The sequence below is a fragment of the Scyliorhinus canicula genome, chromosome 7, assembly GCF_902713615.1.
Source record: "Scyliorhinus canicula chromosome 7, sScyCan1.1, whole genome shotgun sequence".
NCBI lineage: Eukaryota > Metazoa > Chordata > Chondrichthyes > Carcharhiniformes > Scyliorhinidae > Scyliorhinus > Scyliorhinus canicula.
Window position 1 is genome coordinate 47,002,608 of NC_052152.1, and position 21,445 is coordinate 47,024,052.

General features: G+C 48.4%; 1 protein-coding gene across 6 annotated transcripts in view; it reads right to left on the reverse strand.

Moving 5' to 3' along the window:
* Positions 1 to 21,445, reverse strand: part of stxbp5l (syntaxin binding protein 5-like) — a 721,261-nt gene that overhangs the window by 579,564 nt on the left and 120,252 nt on the right. For all 6 annotated transcript variants that reach the window (XM_038801940.1, XM_038801939.1, XM_038801935.1 and 3 more), the window contains exon 3: positions 608 to 689. In XM_038801940.1, the coding sequence (XP_038657868.1) occupies positions 608 to 689 (82 nt within the window). The remainder of the gene's footprint in view (positions 1 to 607; positions 690 to 21,445) is intronic.

A 21,445-nucleotide genomic window follows, 5' to 3' on the forward strand; every position in this document is an offset into this window, starting at 1 on the left:
GCACATATTATGTCCACACAAATATGTTTGGGTTAATGAGAATTAAATGCGTATAAGTTGCTGCAATTGGCTCTGAGAAAACATTCCTGGCATCCAGGTTGCTATGGGCAGCATGGGACATGTGTGTGTGTGTGTGTGGGTGGGTGGGGTGGGTGGGGGGTGGGGCAAGAGATTAGAAATGAAATGACATGGAAATACTATGTACTCGATCATGTCGTAAAGCGCTGAAAATAATATCAGCACTCTGGTCCAGTCCAAAGGCCATAGGCTACATTAAACTGCAACAGCTGGCCAAGACTTGCCAAACCCTTATCTAGGTAGATTCCTGGAAGGGGGTGGGGTAGTGGCAGACAAGAATTCTGACAAAATTATTTAAATGAGTTGATCTTGCAAATCTGCCCAGGGTCAGGGGCACGTACCTAAAACAGGAGAATCTTCCATCCTGTTGTACTTCTACCAACTGGGCTAATCAGAACATCCAAGCCATAATCTTTACACACAAGTCATCTGATATAAATTATGCAGCATCTTTTGAATGCATATTATTCCATGGCGATGATTCTCAGTAATTATCAGAAATCAGGCTAATTGAGTTTTATTACCTTACCTCATTGATCAGGAACTGAAGCTGCAATACAGCTGCTCCACTATCATGTTGACAGTAGCAATCAACACCAGGACGGCCTAGTCTGATAAATTCTAAGTCAAGGAATCTGCTATTAACTGTTCACAAAAAAAATCATATAAACAGCTAGCTTTAAAATAATGTTTATTTCAACCAATTAATCATTTAAATTGATGTTGGTTAAAAAATAAATTTCTTCCAATTACAACATAAACTGTTGAATGCATTTTCAGATGATTCAGAGCTCCTTCATTCATATCTAATTTAGTACCAAAGTTGATGTTAAACATATTCATAAATTCTGCAGTAAAACTTTTATGTAAAAATACTAGCCTTTCAACTTTGGGATGAGACTTCAATCCTAGCCCAGATTAATAGAGTGAAAGTTCCTGTTAGTTGCAAAGTTCATACATAAAATAGATTTGTCTAATCTGAATCCACAGCATAAAGCTCAGACTTTGTCACAATGGTGCAATTAAAATCAAGGTGATTAGTTGAGGCTCAAACCAAATTGCTGGAGTAGATTGCAGGTGGCATTGTACATCTAAATGTATTTGCAGCTGGCACTAAACGATGAAATGTGACATTTTCCATTCCCTAGCATTAATATCTTTCACCTTAATGAGGCTAGAAAGATGTAAAAGTATGATACAAATTGTCATGCTTTGAATCCAATTCAAAAGGAAATAAATGAATACATTAATTATGTGCATGCACTGCATTAAATTTATGGTTAAAATATATACAGAATGCTATAAAGCCAAAATATTGATTGTGAACCTGAAAATCCTTCAAACACACTTACGTTGGCAATAAGAGCAGGTGGTCAGCATGCTCTGCTTTCCAGGCCCAGACAAATAGGAAAGAGCATCCAGCTGTAAAAACCCCCGCCAATTCCATAAAATGATGTTGACATCAAGGTAAACCAGCACTCTGGCGAACCCATGTAATATGGGAGAAGCTGAAGAAAGAAGATGATGATGTGCAGAATTGTATAAAGCTAGATCATAAAAATATATTTGTGTTTGAAGTACATTCCTTAAAAAACTATAACCTTATTGTACTGTTCGTTGGAAAAACATCTGGTGTTTTTAGGATTAGTAACCAAATAAATTTCCATTTCTTATTCTGTCCATCCATTGTGAACTAATGGCTCTTTAAACTCATTTGCTGGAATTTTCTGGCTGTTCCCACTGGTGGAAAACCCCCATTATGAGTTCTACAGTTGGGCAGCGTGCAAAGAACGGGAAACTGTGTTGACAGCAGTGGGATCAGAAGATCCTGCCGACAGCCAATGACGCTGCTGCGAAACATGTCACATGGGCATGGAAAATTCCACCAATTGTTTTAGGAATGAATTTTTTTCAAATTCCTGTTTTAGACAAGACAGGCTATGACACCCTTGACCTCTTCAAAGAAAACTAGATCTTTGATTCCCTCTACTACTATTCAAATGTAAGCACTAATTATCTAAATTGACACTTTACGGTAACATGTCATTTGGTTAACAAATACTTCAGCAACATTATTATTATTGTATTCTGACTGGCTCCTTAGATGTACCATGATCTACAGCCATGCTCTCTGAGACGCACTTAATAGCCAAGTGTTCCTCAAATTCACCTAAAATGGGAGAAAAAAAACTAACTTCACAGAGCATTAAAGCAAAGCAAAAACTCACTTTGTTTATATCAAAGCAGTAAACAATAATGATACTCAATAAAGCGACATTAATAATAATTAGAGTTTATAGTGACAAGAGTCTGTCATAATGGTAATGGAGATTTGATTTTCCCCATTGTAGCTGGGTAATTTAATACAAAGGTTTATTCTCCTATTGTTTCAATTAATGATTGTTCAGCAAGGTTGGCGTTGTTTCATTTGTGATCTTAATGTTGATTTTCAGATCCAATTACAATTAAATATGAAGTCACTGTTAGAGGAGTGGATGAAAGCACTGGCTTTGGGGCATGCTTGCTTGCGCTGGAGAGCCCTCTGTTCTCCTCAAATGTTGAGAATGCCTGATGAAAGTGTGATGGAATCCTTAGTTTCAAGGCTTGGACTTTTTGAGACAGACACTTATTAAAAAGGAAAACTGAGAAAAGACTGACTCTCCCATTTTCTAAGGAAACTTAGGGCGTGAATATCCGGCCACGTTGGGCTCTCGCTTGAGTGCATTGTGGCTGGAAAATGCCGCAAAAGGCCTCCAACGACCTTCCCAAAGCCTCTCGGGATTCTCCGGAGCGCTACGAGACGTCGGAGTTGGAACCCCGCCCCAAATGGGCAGGACCAAATGACACTCACGGAAGTAGGTAGTAAACCTACATATGATCTACTTGTGCGGGATCCAGCGGCCTCTCACGAGTCACTGGCCTCCCCGGGAGGCTGCAGCCAGGCACCGATCAGTGTTGATCCACACAAACGTGGACCAGGTGGAAGCACCCAGGGGATCGCCCGGGCCACTGGAGACCCTTGGGTGGTCAGGATAAGTGTATGGTGGCTCCCTGGACAGTCCCCTGGAACGCGGGCACTGCCAAGCCAGCAGGAGCATTGCTTTGGTGCCAGTGTGGCAGTGCAAAGGTGCCAAAGTGCCAGGGTAGGACAGACAACGGCCATGGGCTGAGGGGGGGCCATGCCCATAAATTGAGGGTGGAGGAGGCCTTTGAAGGGTAGGGGGGTGCAGGACAGGTAAGTAGGAGCCCTGGGGAGTTTGGGTGGGTGATGTGGGGGGGTCCTGGAAGGAAGTGGGTGCGGTAAGGGGTCTTGGAGTGAACTGAAGAAGGGGACCCCCAGCGAGGTGTTCTTACTTGGCGGGGGGGGGGGGTAGTGTCCAGGTGTGTGGCGGGTGACACTGCCCATGGGTGGGGTGAGTGGGGGACCCACAAGCACTCTTGGAGATCGGGGCACACTTTCAAAATGGCGTTCCAATCTCCGAGTTCAGCATCCCAGTGCTAAAATAATTTCTAACTGTGGGCTAAAACTCCCTGATGCGCTAACAATTGCACACAAAGACACGAATCGGTACAAGAGAGGCTTTATTACCGTGAGATGTTATTCCCTCGACTGCAGCTGTAGAATGGCAGCTCAGGAGAGCTCATGAATAATTATACTGCTCCCTGTGGGCGGAGCTAGCCGGCAGGGGCTTACCGGCAAACCTGTAATAGCAGGTACTGTTGTACATCCCCTAATACAGGCACACACATATATATATAATATATATATATATATACATACACATACACAGTGGTGGATCACCTCATTCACCCCCTGTTAAGAATGAGTCCGGCAGGGGTGAAGTGAAACTATTATACATAAGCAGTGATTTATTTACAGAGGGGGAGGGGGAACAAAAATCAAGTGTCCATCTTGCAACCCGGTGCCCGTCATAGGTTGAGTCTGACCTGCGGTCTGACGGTTCGTTGAGAGCGACGCAGCAGTGGTGGCGACGTCTGCACAGGCGGTGTCGGCGTCGACGGCATCGGTGGTGGCGGTGTTGGTGCTGGTCAGTGGCTGGACGACTCCAGGAGCGTGCCGAAATCCTCCATGTCCTCTAGTGTGGGCAGGGGAACGAGGGATGGACCTGGTGGGGCTGATGTTTGGGGGCGCCGGGAAAGGGATGTGGCACGTGGGTGGGGAGGTGTGTGGGCATGTGATCGGCATCCGAGGGAGCCAGGTCCCTGAGCGAGACTGTATCCTGGCGGCCGTCGGGGAACTCCACGTAGGCATACTGGGGGTTCGCGTGGAGCAGGCGTACCCTGTCCACCAGAGGGTTTGCCTTGTGGAGTCTGAAATGCCTACAAAGTAGGACCGGCCCTGGAGCTGCGAGCCACGTCGGGAGCGACACCCCCGATGTAGACTTCCTAGGGAAGGTAAAAACACGTTCATGGGGTGTTTTGTTAGTCGCGGTGCACAGCAGTGACCGAATGGAGTGGAATGCATCAGGGAGGACCTGCTGCCAGCGAGCGGCTGGGAGGTTCCTGGACCGTAGGCCCAGCTGGACGGCCCTCCATACCGTCCAGTTCTCCCTCTCTACCTTCCCGTTTCCCCGGGGGTTGTAGATGGTCGTCCTGCTGGAGGCGATACCCCTGCTGAGCAGGAACTGACGCAGCTCATCGCTCATGAATGAGGATCCCCTGTCACTGTGGATGTAGTCGGGGAAACCAAACAGAGCGAACATGGAATCGAGGGCCTTGATGACGGTGGCAGACATCATATCCGGGCATGGGGGCGAAGGGGAACCTAGAGAATTCATCGACCACACTAAGGATGTAGGTGTTGCGGTCGGTGGAGGAGCCCTTTGAAATCCACGCTGAGGCGTTCAAAGGGGCGGGAAGCTTTCACCAGGCGCGCAAGGTCTGGCCAGTAGAAGTGCGGCTTGCACTCCGCACAGACCTGGCAGTCTCTGGTGACTGTCCGTACTTCCTCGACGAAGTAGGGCAGATTGCGGGCTTTGATTAGGTGGTACAACCGAGTGACCCCCGGATGGCAAAGGCTCTCGTGCAAGGCACGGAGCTGGTTCACTTGTGCGCTGGCACATGTACCTCGGGAGAGGGCGTCTGGGGGCTCGTTGAGCTTGCCAGGGCGATACAAGATCTCGTAATTATAGGTGGAGAGCTCGATTCTCCACCGCAAGATTTTGTCGTTTTTGATCTTGCCCCGCTGCGTGTTGTTGAACATGAAGGCTACCGACCGTTGGTCAGTGAGGAGGGTGAACCTCCTGCCGGTCAGGTAATGCCTCCAGTGCCGCACCGCCTCAACGATAGCCGGGACCTCCTTTTCAACATAGGTATGTCGAATTTCGGAGACATGGAGGGTGCGGGAAAAGAATGCCACGGGTCTGCCTGCCTGGTTTAGAGTGGCGGCAAGGGCGACATCTGAAGCGTCGCTCTCTACTTGGAAGGGCAGTGTCTCGTCTACTGCGTGCATACCGGCCTTGGCTATGTCTGAGCGAATACGGGCGAAGGCCTGTTGTGCCTCGGCCGTGAGGGGAAATTGCATGGGCTGGATCAGTGGGCGGGCCTTGTCCGCATATTGTGGGACCCACTGGGCGTAGTAAGAAAAGAACCCTAGGCATCGTTTGAGAGCCTTGGGCAGTGGGGGAGGGGAAGCTCCATGAGGGGGCGCATGCCGTCAGGATCGGGCCCCAGTAGTCCGTTTTGGACTACGTAGCCGAGGATGGCTAAGCGGTCTGTGCTGAATACCCACTTCTCCTTGTTATAAGTGAGGTTGAGCGAGATGTGGTGTGGAGAAATTTGGCACAGCTGGCGTCATGGTCCTGCTGGTCGTGGCCGCAGATGGTGACATTATCTAAGTACGGAAATGTGGCCCTCAGTCTGTACCGGTCAACCATTCGGTCCATTTCTCGTTGAAATACCGAGACCCTGTTAGTGACGCCGAAGGGAACCCTAAGGAATTGATAGAGGCGACCGTCCGCCTCGAAGGCAGTGTAGGGACGGTCCGATTTACGGATGGGGAGCTGGTGGTAGACGGATTTCAGGTCAATTGTTGAGAAGACCCGATACTGTGCAATCTGATTGACTGTATCAGATATGCGAGGGAGGGGGTACGCGTCGAGCTGCGTGTACCGGTTGATGGTCGGGCTGTAGTCCACGACCATCCTGTGTTTCTCCCCAGTTTTACACACCACCACTTGGGCTCTCCAGGGACTATTGCTGGCCTCGATAATACCCTCCCGAAGCAGCCGCTGGACTTCGGACCTGATGAAAGTCTTGTCCTGGGAGCTGTACGCTTCTGCTCCTGGTGGTGACGGGCTGCAATCTGCAGTCAGATTGGCAAAGAGGGAGGGAGGTGTCAACCTTGAGGGTCATGAGGCCGCAAATGGCGAGTGGGGGTAGGGGTCTGCCGATTTGAGGGGTGAGGCTCTGGAGGTACATTGGAAGTCCAGGCCCAGTAAAAGTGTCGCACAGAGGTTGGGGAGAACGTACAGGCGGAAACGGCTGAATTCCACGCCTTGTACGGTGAGTTTGACCAGATAGAAGCCCCGGATCGGGACAGAGTGGGATCTGGAGGCCAGGGAGATCCGCTGGTTGGCGGGATGGACCGCGAGGGAGCAGCGCCTTACCGTGTCCAGATGAATGAAGCTATCGGTGCTCCTGGAGTCAAGTAGCAGTAGGTCGCGTGGCCGCTGATGAGCACCGTCGTTGAAGCGGTAGCCAGGTTGCGAGGACGGGATTGGTCGAGCGTCATGGAGGCGATCGTCCGAAGAGTCTGAAGAGTCCGATGAGTAGCGGCAGCGACCCGGGTCCCATGGTCCAGTCCCGAGGGGAGGACAAAATGGCGGCGTCCGAAGTACCTGCGGGGAAGAAGATGGCGACGCCCATGCAGCACACGTTGTGTGGGCGGGGCAAGATGGTGGCGCCCACTGATCGCACGTGGAGTCGGGGGAGGAAGATGGCAGCGCCCATGGTGCGCACATTGTGGGGGCGGCAAAAGATGGCGGCGCCCACTGATCGCACGTGGCCCCGGGAGCAACGGATGGCGGGGCCCATTGTGCGATCGGCTGGGGAGAGAGGGAGAGGTGCGATAGCAGCAACTGCTTGGGCCTGACGCACCACTGCAAAGTGGCCTTTCTTGCCACAGGATTTGCAGGTCGCGGTGAGGGCCGGGCAGCACTGGCGGGGGTGCTTCTGCTGGCCGCAGAAGAAGCAGCGGGGACCCCCAGGGTGCGCGGTGTGGCAAGCAGCGCAGGCATACTGCGGGGGTCCACGAGGGGTATGATGGATGGGCCGCGCAGTAGGATGAGTGGGCGGGGTAGGATTGCACGTTACGGGAAGCGACCGTCATAGAGAGCGCTAAAGTCTTTGTCGCCGCTAGATCGAGCGCGGCCCCTTCCAGCAGTCATTGCCGGATGGGATCCGATGCAATACCCGTCACAAAAGCATCTCGCATGAGGAGGTTGGAATGTTCCATGGCCGTGACGGCCTGGCACTCGCAGTCCTGTACTAGAGGGATAAAGGCCCGCCAGAAGTCCTCAATCGACTCACCTGGTTGCTGGACGCGAGTGGAGAGTACATGCCTCGCAAACTGAGTGTTCGTCAACTGGACGTAATTTTGTTTGAGCAGTTCCATAGCACGGGCGTAGGTCCGCGCGTCCTGTATCAGCGGGAACACGCTGGAGCTCAACCTTGAGTAAAATAGTTGAACGTTCTGAGCTTCCGATGGTGTAGGGTCCGCTGAGGTGATGTAGGCCTCGAAGACAGCCAGCCAGTGGTTAAAGTCTTTCCTGGCGTTCGGCGATTGCGGATCCAGCTGCAGGCGGTCGGGTTTAATTCTGATGTCCATGATGGGGGAAATCTCACGGTAATAAATTGAGGCACTAACAATTGCACACAAAGACACGAATCGGTACAAGAGAGACTTTATTACCGTGAGATGTTATTCCCTTGACTGCAGCTGCAGAATGGCAGCTCAGAAAAGCTCATGAATATTTATACTGCTCCATGTGCGCGGAGCTAGCCGGCAGTGGCTTACCGGCAAACTTGTAATAGCAGGTACTGTTGTACATCCCCTAATACAGGCACACACATATATATACAGTAGTGGATCACCACACTCCCCTGGGCCCAAAAGAGGTACTAAGTGTCATTGAATTACGGTGGGAAATTCGCCGGTAGAGCCGGTGGGAAACTTCCCTGAAAACCTACCACAAATTAACTTGAAATTTTTTGGGAGAACCGGGCCCTTAGACTGTATACAAAAATGTTTGGGGAGACTGAACCAAGTTGAAATCATATAAAAACACACCGAGAACACTCAGAGCTCATTGGTAGATGCTGAGTCTGATGGAATTGTACGTTCTCCCAGTGTCTGCATGGATTTCCTCCTGGTGCTCTGGTTTCCTCCCACACTTTGGTAGGTGTGCAGATTAGAAGGCTTGGCCACACTAAATTGTCCCTTAAGTGTCCAGGGAGGCGCAGCTTAGGCTATGGGTATAGGGCAGAGTGGATCGTTGCAGGCTCGGTGGACCAATGGCCTCTTTCTGCACTGCAGGGATTCTCAGGGCAAGATTCTCCAGTCGCCGATGCGAAATCGCATTCAACCGGAGATTACCCATTTCCAACCAAATTGGAGGTGGCGACGCTTTTGCGATGCTCCGCCCCCTCCAAAGCAGCATACACAGGGTACGCCGTGCGACGTATCGACGGCCTGAGGACATTGCCCAAAGCCCAAACCCTGATGTTCCGCCACCGACCATCCAAATTCCCAACAGCGTGGATCTCTCTTGGTCTCATGCATCAGGAACTCGGCGTGGTGGCTGCGGATTCAGTCAAGCACCGCCAGTCGGGAGAGACCCAATCCACGGGCAGGGGGGACTTTGCCGGAGGAAGGGGGCAATGTTGGGAGGTGGTCCAGGACGCGCGAGCCGGCCAAAAGGGAGGGGGGTCACTATTTTGCAGGCCGGGTCTGCGAGCGGCCGGCGCTCTGTTGCATTGCGCAGCCGCTGCAGGCCGCCGCCGTGCACATGCGTGGCCACAGCAATTCTCCAAGCCGTATCGGCAGCTAGAGCCTGGTGCTCTATGCTGCATTTATGCTAGCCCCCAGCCAAATGGAGGATCAGTGGCTGTTTTATGCCATTTTTACTGTCGTAAAACGCCAGCGAGGGGACATAGCCTCAAAATCGGAGAATACAACCTTATGACTTGAAAGAATAGTAGTCAGGCTGAAGAAGACAGAGGCTAGATTCTGAACCTGAGAATGAGCAAAGATTTTGCTGCTGCAGATATTTCTATTATTGAAAATAACCATGATGTGGAGATGCTGGCGTTGGACTGGGGTGAGCACAGTAAGAAGTTTTACAACACCAGGTTAAAGTCCAACAGGTTTGTTTCAAATCACTAGCTTTCGGAGCACTGATTCACCAGAGGGAGGAGCACTGCTCTAAAAGCTAGTGATTTGAAACAAACCTGTTGAACTTTAACCTGGTGTTCTAAGACTTCTTATTGAAAATAACCTTAATGGTTCTATGCCATCCTGACTATCATAGGCAGAGTTGAAGAAGTTCTGCAAAAATGTTCCATTTTTGATGAAAGCATGTCCGTGGAACTACTCGGATTGGTTGTGCGCTGCTGAAAATCTTTGTGATGGAGACAGAGTTCCAAAAGACTTTGCAATATAACAAATGTATTGAATGGACTGCCAAGTCAATTTGTAAGGTCTGTCTTAGTTGTATCTGCCATTTAATATGTAAAATACAGCACATAGTCAATGATAATTATCTTGTTAATTCATGTTTAACTGACGTCGATTCTGTGTTTTATAAAATAGGTATTTAATCAAGATAGTGTTCAGTGTTTGTTTTTTTCACTCTTTTATGGTAAGAATTTTTTAAATCAGGGAATGCTGGGCTTCCTACTTTCAGAAAATACTTGGGATTAGGGGTGGTCATGCGAGAGTACCTTTAAGAAATGGATGTTTAAGCAATGTATCTTTAAGAAATGGAGCACCTCATATTACTGAAGTGATGTCAGAGGGTGGGGGTAGCTGAGTTGAGCTCACTTCTGCTTTTAGTTTCAGTTTAAGAGAGCAGCTGAAAAGTGCCTGTCTGGTTTGCTGAGAGCTACATGAATAAAAATAGCTTGGGTGTGTCTGTGTTTGCAGTGAGCTGGATCTGCGGTGATCTCTGCCAGGAAAGATTATCTCTGAATCATTTGGGTGATTTAAACTCATAATAGTAATGTCTTTAACCGGATGTATTTCTGTTTAAAGGTGTTAAGTCTTTTGGAGGTTTGAAGGAACATTTGAGGGTTTATTTAGTGTTGTATTAATTTTGGGGTTATCTTTGAAGTAAGGGGTGTTAAGGGATCCAATGTTTATTAAAAAAGGTTAAGTTGAATTTATGAAATAAACATTGTTTTGTGTTTAAAAACCCACGTGTCCATAATTGTAATACCACCCCTGGAGACCAAGCCGTGTGCTTCAAAAGCAACAATACATTAAAGGGAGAGGTTAGTTGAACTCCATGATACATTTTGGGGTTCTGAAAACGCCGCTCCCATAACAATTGGGGGCTCAAAGGGGATAAAAGTCTGTCCATTGGATTGGCTTTTGTGAAATTAAAGACAGTGAAGGATTGTTACTTTTCCAGTGTGGTATTTTAGTTTAAGTGGGGAGAGTGTTGTGAGCAATGGCTCTTTCAGAGGCTCAGAAGTTTTTGGGGGTGGAGAATGTCACACGCAGTACCTTACGGACAGAGACAAAACGCAGACTGTTGGATTTGGCAAAAACATTGCAGTTAACATTACCTAACAAAATGCGAAAAGATAAGGTAATTATGGTGGTGGTTAAGCATTTAAAGTTGCCTGAGATAGAGTCTGACTCATTGGAAATGGCAAAAAAATTTCGGGATTATCTTTGAAGTAAGGGGTGTTAGGGATCCAATGTTTATTTAAAAAAGGTTACGTTGAATTCATGGAATGAACATTGTTTTGTGTTTAAAAACCCACGTGTCCATAATTGTAATACCACACCTGGAGACCAAGCCGTGTGCTTCAAAGGCAACAATACATTAAAGGGAGAGGTTGGTTGAACTCCATGATACATTTTGGGGTTCTGAAAACAGCCCTCCCATAACAGGGATTTCTTTTTAATAAAAAACCTTATAGTCTTGACTGAGATCAAGACTTCTCCATTTTGATCTATCCAAGATTGTGCCCCCCCCCCCCCCCCCCCCCCCCCCCCCCCCCCCCCCCCCCCCCCACATAGTGGGTCCAACTTCCAGGCTCTGAGATTGGCTTTTAAAAAGTATTTGTATCCAAGTTAGGGATTGGGACTTAGGGTGCTTGGCATAGCAAGGGTTAATATGGAACTGGAGACCAGTATTTCACACAATGTGATGTAAAGAGTGACATGACAAGAAACCTGCACAGTGCAGACCGGTTAGGATGTGGAGCAGACATGACTTGTGTAGAAGTCAGCATGGAGTTAGCTCATAGTCTGGTCCATAACTTATATATATGTATTTAGTGATTACTTACATAGAACATAGAACACTACAGCGCAGTACGGGCCCTTCGGCCCTCGATGTTGCGCCGACCTGTGAAACCATCTGAAGCCTATCTGACCTACACTATTCCATTTTCATCCATATGTCTATCCAGTGACCACTTAAATGCCCTTAAAGGTGGCGAGTCTACTACTGTTGCAGGCAGGGCGTTCCACACCCCTACTACTCTCTGAGTAAAGAAACTGCCTCTGATATCTGTCCTATATCTATCACCCCTCAATTTAAAGCTATGTCCCCTCGTGTTGGTCATCACCATCCGAGGAAAAAGACTCTCACTGTCCACCCTATCTAACCCTCTATCTTATATGTCTCTATTAAGTCACCTCTCAGCCTTCTCCTCTCTAACGAAAACAACCTCAATTCCCTGAGCCTTTCCTCGTAAGACCTTCCCTCCATACCAGGCAACATCCTAGTAAATCTCCTCTGAACCCTTTCCAAAGCTGCCACATCCTTCCTATAATGTGGTGACCAGAACTGCACGCAGTACTCCAGGTGCGGCCGCACCAGAGTTATGTACAGCTGCAGCATGACCTTGTGGTTCCGAAACTCAATCCCCCTGCTTATAAAGGCTAGCACACCATATGCCTTCTTAACAGCCCTATTAACCTGGCTGGCAACTTTCAGGGATTTATGTACCTGGATGCCGAGATCTCTCTTTTGATCTACACTACCAAGAATCTTGCCATTAGCCCAGTACTCTGCATTCCTGTTACTCCTTCCAAAGTGAACCACCTCACACTTTTCCGCATTAAACTCCATCTGCCACCTCTCAGCCCAGCTCTGCAGCTTATCTATGTCCCTCTGTATCCTATAACATCCTTCAGCACTATCCACAACTCCACCGCCCTTCGTGTCATCTGCAAATTTACTAACCCATCCTTCTACACTCTCTTCCAGGTCATTTATAAAAATGACAAACAGCAGTTGCCCCAAAACTGATTCTTGCGGTACACCACTAGTAACTGAACTCCAGGATGAACATTTGCCATCAACCACCACCCTCTGTCTTCTTTCAGCTAGCCAATTACTGATCCAAACCGCTAAATCACCTTCAATTCTTCCTTATTTTCTGCAATAGCCTACCGTGGGGAACCTTATCAAACGCCTTACTGAAATCCATATACACCACATCAACAGCTTTACCCTGATCCACCTGTTTGGTCACCTTCTCAAAAAACTCAATAAGGTATACCATAAACAGTTACTGTTCAACCTTACAAGTCTCTGAATCTCTTGGTGAAACTATGAACAAATCCTTACAACATGGTTGCAGCAATGAAAGAACTCAGAATCCCAGGGAAACTGGAACAGAACCCTTGAATCAGAAAAACTAGAGGAACAGCATCCTGACCTGACTGAAGTGCACCTGAAAGGAAGACACAGTGGGAGATTGCATAAAAAGCTCCATTGCAGACATTGTGCTGCTGAGGACTCCATCAGAACATGTAGAAGTCCATTGTGAATCCCAATTGATTGTCATGCCAAATAACCTAGCAAGAGCAGGCAAAAAATTAGCTGAACTAGCCTTTAAATTTTTTCAGGGAGTCAATCAGTCAGCAAATCACTGTGGCCTGCCAGGGTTCTGAGTTGGTGCTATACCACATGTTGGCTGAGCTCCTCTGAGAAAACAAAAGTTTTATAAACTTTGCCAAAGGTTGGAATCATCTTTTAATTGCCTTAAAATACTCTGAAAATGTTCTAAATCGCTAAAACCTGTGATTCAAAGAATTTCCGCACAAAATGGATCCCTTTGAGATTGCCTGCCAAAACCTGAAAAGCACTGGAAAAAGTGGAAAAAAGGTTACTTTACTGCAGCATCCCTACCAGATCAATTTGATGTAGGGGCCAAACCAGTTGCAAAATTGTACATCTTGGAGAACTTATATTTCTAAACCTATGATAACCCTCACGAGGGCGACGGGGGAATTAATAAAAGATCTCGCCGTGCGGCTCATCGAGTACGAGTTCCTCTGGCAATTGGTAGAGGCCCGCCCAGCTGGGACTCTTTAATTCAGCCTTTAAAGTGCCGACCCAAATCTAGACCAACTAATCTGGTAACCACGGGCTAGACTTTGTTGTTATGTGCCATGGTAGTGGCTTCACTTTTTGAGTTACGAATTAACAAAGTTAACCTTCAAAGTTGTGTATCCTGGATTACTATGCTTACCAAGTTCATCTGGACTAAGTAGGAAATCAGAGGAAGTCCAGGTTAATATGTTTTGACATTTGTTTGATCAATTTGTGGAAGAAGTAATCTAGATGCAAGGTAGTGATAAATCCTCAGCCAACGTTGATGAGATGTTACAAGCCTTTGACAAGTATTTTAATCTTCATGTTGTGGAGTACACAGAGTTTAAAAAGGACAGAACATTCCCAATAAGGAAACAAAAGGGCAAAAGACAATACCCAAGCAAACCACATGATGGCGACAGATCAGGTCAGCATAGTGGAATGCGTGAACCAAAATGTTTAGTGCAGAGGGAAGAGGAGGTAAAGAATCATCTGGAAGACTTAAAATAGAACTTTTTGAAAATGTTAATATATTACCCAAACTGCAACAGCAGATGGCAATGTTGAGCCAGTGGGCTTGAGCGAAGTAAAAGTTGTAGAGCATTCCAAGCTGCAGGTGGATAAAGAAAAAACAGAAATAGATCACAAAATGTTTGATTAAAGCAGAATTAGAGGATGTGAAACACAAGATTCAAGCGGAGTAGATACCTTAAAGATGCATGATGAACTAAAGTCTTCAAATGAACCAAACCGTTCAAGACTTGAACAAACACATTTCTGAGGAGTCACAATGTCACAAGGAGGCTTTGTAAGAAACAAAAAAGGTTTAATGTTGAGACGAAGGCAATAATTAAAAATCTAAATCACGTGCAGACTCAGTACGTATATCCAAAAAGCCAAGGAGGAAATAATAACTTTGAATTCCATTGTTGGCAAATCGAAGAAGGACTTGGAAAATCTCAACCTCAATCTCAGTCAGCAAATCTCAACCTCAATCAGCAAATCTCAACCTCAATCTCAGTCAGCAAACAAACATGTATTCAAAAAATTACTGCCTTGAAAGACTCTCTGAAGAATGAATACATGCCCCGGAAAATATTGAGGAGTTAAAAAAAAAAGATATTGAATACGGCTTCCAAAAATGATGTTATTGGTCTGTGGGCTGGTCTGGGCTGGCCACAGAGGGGTGCGGGTGGGATGGGAGGAGGCGGAATAGGTGGACGTTGGGGGTGGGCCTGGCTCAGGGACCGTTGTTCAGCCAGCATTCACTGCTCCAGTGTTCCACCCCCAACGCCGCACCAACCCCCGCAATGTCCCCACCTCTGCCACCTTAGGGATTCAATGACACTGTGATGGAATGGTCAGATCGCATGCAGGGATTCCCCAGGTGTACTCCCCCGCATCCTCTTCATTGAACGAGGTCTGGCATTCAACCCCCTCCTCCAGCATGTCGCCCCTCTGCTGTGCAATAGCGGCCTGTCATCTGCAAGTGCTCTTAGGGTGACATGCATCCCATCGATTCCCCCTGGATGCAGGGCATCTCTGTGATGGCATCCTGGTAGACTCGATCCACACTGAAATGGATGCATTATGCTCACTGGGGATATATGACCTCCGTGACGACACAGATGCACCTGTACACCGAGCTCCGAGAGATTCCGGACAGGTCCTCACTTGGCGCCTGGAAGGAGCCTGTGGCGTAAAGGTTCAGGGTGACCGTCACCAGGAATGGATGTCCTCCACCCATTCCCCTGCAGTGCCAGTGCCAGGTGCGCCATGATCTGGCAGATATGGCACACTGTCCCCCTGCTCAGCCGGAATCTTCGATGACATGCCCGGTTCGGCAGGCCTTCGAAAGACAGGTGCTGCCGGTACACATGAGACCTTATGCAACAGCTCCTTTGCACCTCCTCCTCCTCAATGACATATTGGCGGCCGCTCTACATCCTCAGCGGCTGCCTCCTGTTCCACTGGGGTATTCTTTGCTGCTGCAGTTTCCTCTTCCTCGAGCAGCTCCAGCTCGTACATGCATCCCACAGGTCTGCGGCAACTAGGAGGAAGGTCACCATTGCTAGTTGTATTCCAATATTCATTGTCTTCAGGGGACAAAAAGCTGATGTGTTAGCATGATGCATACCCCTGTGCCCAACCAAGTCCAAAGGGCTACGCGGTAGCCCTGGTTGGCACTACATCCCTTGCTCCCTCATGCCCCCCCTCATCCTGCACCCCTGGCCCCGGCAGTATCCGGCAACGTGGAGGCCTCTGGCCCCAATGCCTGTCCCTGCTGCCAGGGGTATCGGAGGCTGGCGCTGCCTTGCCAGCCGTGTGCTCCGTGGCCCCAGTCAGGCGCTCCCTTGAAGGGACTTCGTGCATTGCCCTTGGGTGGGCCGCGTGATGCCCCACCAGTGGGTGGCGACTGATTTGGGGGGTTTGGGGGGGGGGGGGGGTGGTATGGCAGGGGATGCAATGCAGGGATGGTGGAGAGGGTGAGGGGGGGGCTGAAGAGCAGGGTGGGAGCACCCATACAGCCAATGTCACTCTGCAGAACCAGGGGCCAAGGTGGGTTGTCAGTGGGGTGCGCAGCAAGATGGCTGCTTTGAAGGCCACGACAATTGCAGTCCGTGCCTGGATACGCCCCAGTTCCGTGGGGGGGTCACCCCTGCCCCAGCCTGTCCCCTGCTCACCCCTGGCGCCCCGCACCCTGGCTAGGCACTTCTCCATGTCCTAATTCCTCTCTCTTCCTCATCAGCCACATCGCTTGTTTCTCAATTTTTTAAACCACAAGTGAACCTCCCCATCTTGAATTCCCCCAGTGAAGGCGGAGAATCGCAGAGACCCCAGAGAATATCGTGTTAGGCCAGCTAATGATATGCCAACTGTACGTGCAGAGATGAACACATTGGCACCGCAGTTGAGGCATCGGAGAATTGTGATTTGGCATGAAAACGGTGCCCGCTGCGATTTCAGCATCAAAACCAATTTTCCACTCAATTGCGTTTCCCGATTCTGGCGTCAGGCGGTGGAGAATCCCGTCCCAGTGCTTTGAAAGAGGAAATATGTTCCTATTGAAGAGTTTAAGACAATGAAAACATTATGGAACTAAGTTTTGGAACTGCAAGAGGAAAAAGAGGTGAGTTAGAATTTTTGTATACAGGAGCAACCAAAGTCAGAAAATGTGTATCTCCAATTTGACAATCAGAAAAAGAGTTCTCTATCACTCCTACAGCACACCCTAATAAATGTCAAAATTCTCACAAAGGGGTGAAAGAGTCTCCGAGAAAATTTAAGCAAATTCAAGAAAGATGGATATCTGCAACTGGAACTAAATTAACTTCAAAGTCAGAATTTTGCGCCAGTTGGACACACGTCCTTGGTGAATACGAAAAGCTTTTCAGGCTCTGATCGGCCCCACAATGTGATTACACACTGGCTGGCCAATTAATGGATAGTCAGTGTGAGATGTGCACTGGTAAAGGCTCAGCACTGCTTGGGAGGGGAGGGGCGGGGGGCTGAGGTAAGAGAGGGTGCAGGCTGGCACTTCTATGAAATGAAATGAAATGAAAATGAAATGAAAATCGCTTATTGTCACGAGTAGGCTTCAATGAAGTTACTGTGAGGGATTACCTCAAGGGGAGAGCACTGTGGAGCTGTCTCAGGGAGCTGCAGACCTGTACTAAATAAAACCCGATCGAAGAGTTGCATTGTCTAGGTAGCACATTCAGACACAAACCTAAGTCCCCACTCATGTTTATTATTTTTATTTCAACCGTAACATTTCATCCCACCCTAGAATGAGGTTGCAGCTAAAATGTAAAAGCCGCCTAGCCAATCAATTCACCCGCCAACCCCAATAGTAGACAGGTCATGTAAAATTGCTTTCATTTGGCCCTTTAATGGGCTAAATTGACTGCTTGATTGTTAGCCGGCATGTGTCAGACTCCCGTATGCTCCCACTGACCGAAATATCGCATGACTGCGTGATGACAAGGGATACTCGTCTGATGTCATCTCGCACTGCCAAGTCTGGCGCATGCCTGCCCAAGCAATGTCAAATTCTGGCCCAAGTATCAGAAATCTCTATTAAGTACCATGAAACAGTAGGATGAATTCAAAATTAACAACCTAAACAGATTAAATTCTTGAACTACCAATATGAAAAACATGAAAATGTAATACGGGAGAGCAAATTCAGCTTTAAAAATCAGATACGGAAAATTCTAAGAAACAGACTGAGGTTCTAACAAGTGAATTAAAAGAGTCTCAGGAGCAGTCAATGACAAGAAAATAAAAGTTCCAAATTAAACTGAATGCCCAGGAGAAGCGGCTAAGCTTGCATAAGGATTCTGTAAATAACTCTAAATAAATACAACTGAACTCAGCAGAGTAGTTGGTGAGCTGAATGAAAAGACTCATAAACTTGAAAAAGAATTGGAAAATAAGAGTGGAAACTAAATTGACTAAAATTATTAAACAAGTTGAAATGAAGGTTCAACTTTTCAAACTGAAACTTCTAGAAAAATCATGGCAGACCCCGAGGTAGAAGAAAAAAGCCAAAAAGGAATGGTGTGAACTTCCCCTACGCAAGGGGCAAACCTGCAGTGTCCAAACAAGGGTTGTTGATAAGGAAAGGTTCAACTTCAAGGAGCACAAAAAGTGAATCAGGTGAAGACAACCAAGCTCCAGAAACAGAATACTTATGAGTTCAACACCAAAGCAACAAAGCTGGCTGAAAACAACTAAGTCCAACGCACCTCCAAATGTGGCCAGAACAAAATCAGGAAGAATCGATAAGCCTCAGAACCATCTGAATTTAAGTCAGAGACCTGATGGGGGAGAAGGGGTATCATATAAAGAAAGACCGAATTGTAAATTTATTAGATAAAGATTTGTGGGGAGGTGTAGTATAAGGGTATTTGGCATAGCAAGGGTAAATGTGGAACTGGAGAATAGTACTGTCCACAGTTTGATGTAAAGAGTCACATGACAAGCAACTGGTAAATAGAGCAGACCAGTTAGGACCTGGAGCTGACATGGTCGAGAGACTTGCGTGGAAATAAGTATGAAGTTAGCTCATTGCCTGAGCTAAACCCTCTTGAACATGCTTATATAGTTATGTGTTGCCAATAATTAGCTACTGTTCAACTTTACAAGCCTCTGAACCTCTTAGTGAACCATTGAACAAATCCTTACAACAGGAGTGTCCAACGGCTCAGGTTGCCGTGCTCAGCTGGCTATAGAATACTGCCTTGGGATGCAGGCTTTGCCTTGCAAATCACATGGTCAAACCAGTGAAGCAGAGATCTGATGCACATGCTCCAGATACCAGGTATGCACCACCTTTCCAAGGACTTCAGCGTTAGGGATTTTGATCTGGCACTATGCTGTAGATAGATCTTAAGCAGCAATGGTGGAAAGTAACTAGTTGGTTGACGTGGCAACAATAATTACTAAATTCATAATCCTATTTTTGTTAGATTGATATTTCCGAAAAGCAATATTATACTTAATCGCTTAATTGTACGTCAATCATTACTCACTGGGCTCTCATGAACATATTTTAACCGAGTTGTCATAGGAAAAGTAATATAACAGTTTAATTACACTTCTTCTTCAAAGCATTGGTGTGTTTACAGATAGAAGCATGAGCTCAGCTCAACGGTCCACCAACTGTTTGAGTGTTCCCACCATCTCCTTCCCATGCCTTCAAAAAACTTATCAAACTGCCACTCAAACTCCAGAGCCATCACCTCGGCCAGCGTCTCCACTGTAATGGGCGCAGTCCCAACCGGAACTTACCCCCGTTATCATTCCTCCCACAGAACTCTTCGCCGAACCAGAGCTCTCAGGCAAACTAGCGCTCCTTTCTTTTCATGCCGTATTTTTCCGTTGGGTTTTTGACATTCCCTAATTACCACGACTTTACTGGAGACCGTTCAAATAAAATTCTCTCCCAAAACTGGGTGAAAAGGGCCAAGAAACATAGGGCTCAGTTCTCCATTCTGGAGATTTGGTCTTGACATCATCGTGAAAACGGTGGAGTTTCACAACGGCATGATCGGGTCCACAGCTGCAGAGATTCAACCGCTCCCAAAGGGCTAGCTCGGGCGTATCGGGAACCACAACACGCCGTTAACGGACTGCCGGCTGATTCGCCTGTTCCGTAATTGAAGCGACGTCACAGCTGCACATAATGCATTTTCCCCCTCCTACACACAAGTGTCGCAGCCAACATGGCCGCAAGGAGGGTAGTGTCTTGACTCCGTGGAGGAGAGGAGGCTAATACTCAGGCCCAGACAGAGGTCATTCACCGTGCCTGGGCAGAAGTGGGAGCCGTAGTCAGCAAGATGGCCCGGACTGGAGACCAGTGCAGAAAAAAACTGCACAACCTCCTTGGGGGACCAGGGTGAGTACCCAGCGCTGTGTCCCTGGCACTGACCCCCCTAGCCCCCACGCACAAGTGCCCCCCCCCCAGGAGGAAGGCCGGACCCCCACCCTGACCCACAAGGCTGCACCCATGCCAGCCGCTATGGCCAGGTACCCCGGCTACTGATGCCATCAGCAACCCAACCCCTGGGCTGCATGCGGCAGGCCATCTAACACTATTGCTGTTGTGTTTGTCCCTCCAGGACAAGGCTGCGCACAACCACCGGGAACGGGAGAAGACCGAAGGGGGACCACTAGACCTGCATCCCCTCACCATGCCCGAGCAGAGGGCACTAGACATTGTCGGCAGGCAGGAGGAGAGAGAGGTCGCCGATGTGGAGGTTGGCGGTGCGCCATGAAGTGGGACCCCCCAGTCTGGATTGCGGGTCCTCACGACTAATGTGCGCCCACTAAGTCCCCCTCACCCCACACCCGAACACCCCTCACCCTACACCCCTTACCCCCTCAGGCTTCACCCCATTCCGACTGTCTAACCCTACATGCTGTCTTGTGTCTTACAGGACCAACCAGGGATGGGCCTTGCCCATCCAGGGGCCCCCCCGCCCCCAGTGATGGAACCATCAATTCTACGGACACGTGCTTGTAGGATTAGAATAGTGGTTTTAATATACTTACAACAGAGCCAGCCTGTTCGCCGTTGAACTTTCGATGAATTGGCCAGCTGGCTCTGTGGCACAGATCTTTATACAGCAGCTACAAGGGGAGGAGTTCTGGGCGAAACCAAGGGGGGAGCCCAGTACAAACTCTCGAGTACTCCCAGAGCTACTCCCCCTGGTGGTCAGGTAGTGCAACTGCACTTACAATATCGGTGCGTATATACAATGGGAACAGAGTGACATTGGTAACTTATAATACCGTGTGAATCTCATTCACCACATTCACCCCGTGAAAAAAATCAAGTCCGGCGGGGGTGGTGGCTCACAGAGTTAGTCTGTCCGGTGGACAAATTGTTTGTTGCGATCTACGGAGCACCGGGGTTGCAGCCTCTTGCGGTGGCTGGGTGGGTGTTGAGAGCTGGGGTACGATGGCAGACTCCGGGGCGGGTCTCGTCCAAACTTCATACATCTCTGGCTCGACCGGAGACTGGGGGCGATGGGGGCGGGCTGGGGCTGGCGCGTGGAACAGGTGGGACGAGCTTGCGGGATCGGGGGCGCGAGGGGGCGGCAGCATAGGGAACGGGGTAAGGGGTTCCTCAGTGGGGGTAGGAGGGGCTGGATCCAGCGGGTGCCAGGTCCCAAAGGGATACTGTGTCCTGGCGACCACCCAGGAACTCCACGAATGCGTACTGGGGGTTGGAATGGAGGAGGCGCACCTTTTCAACAAGGGGGTCGGTTTTGTGCGCC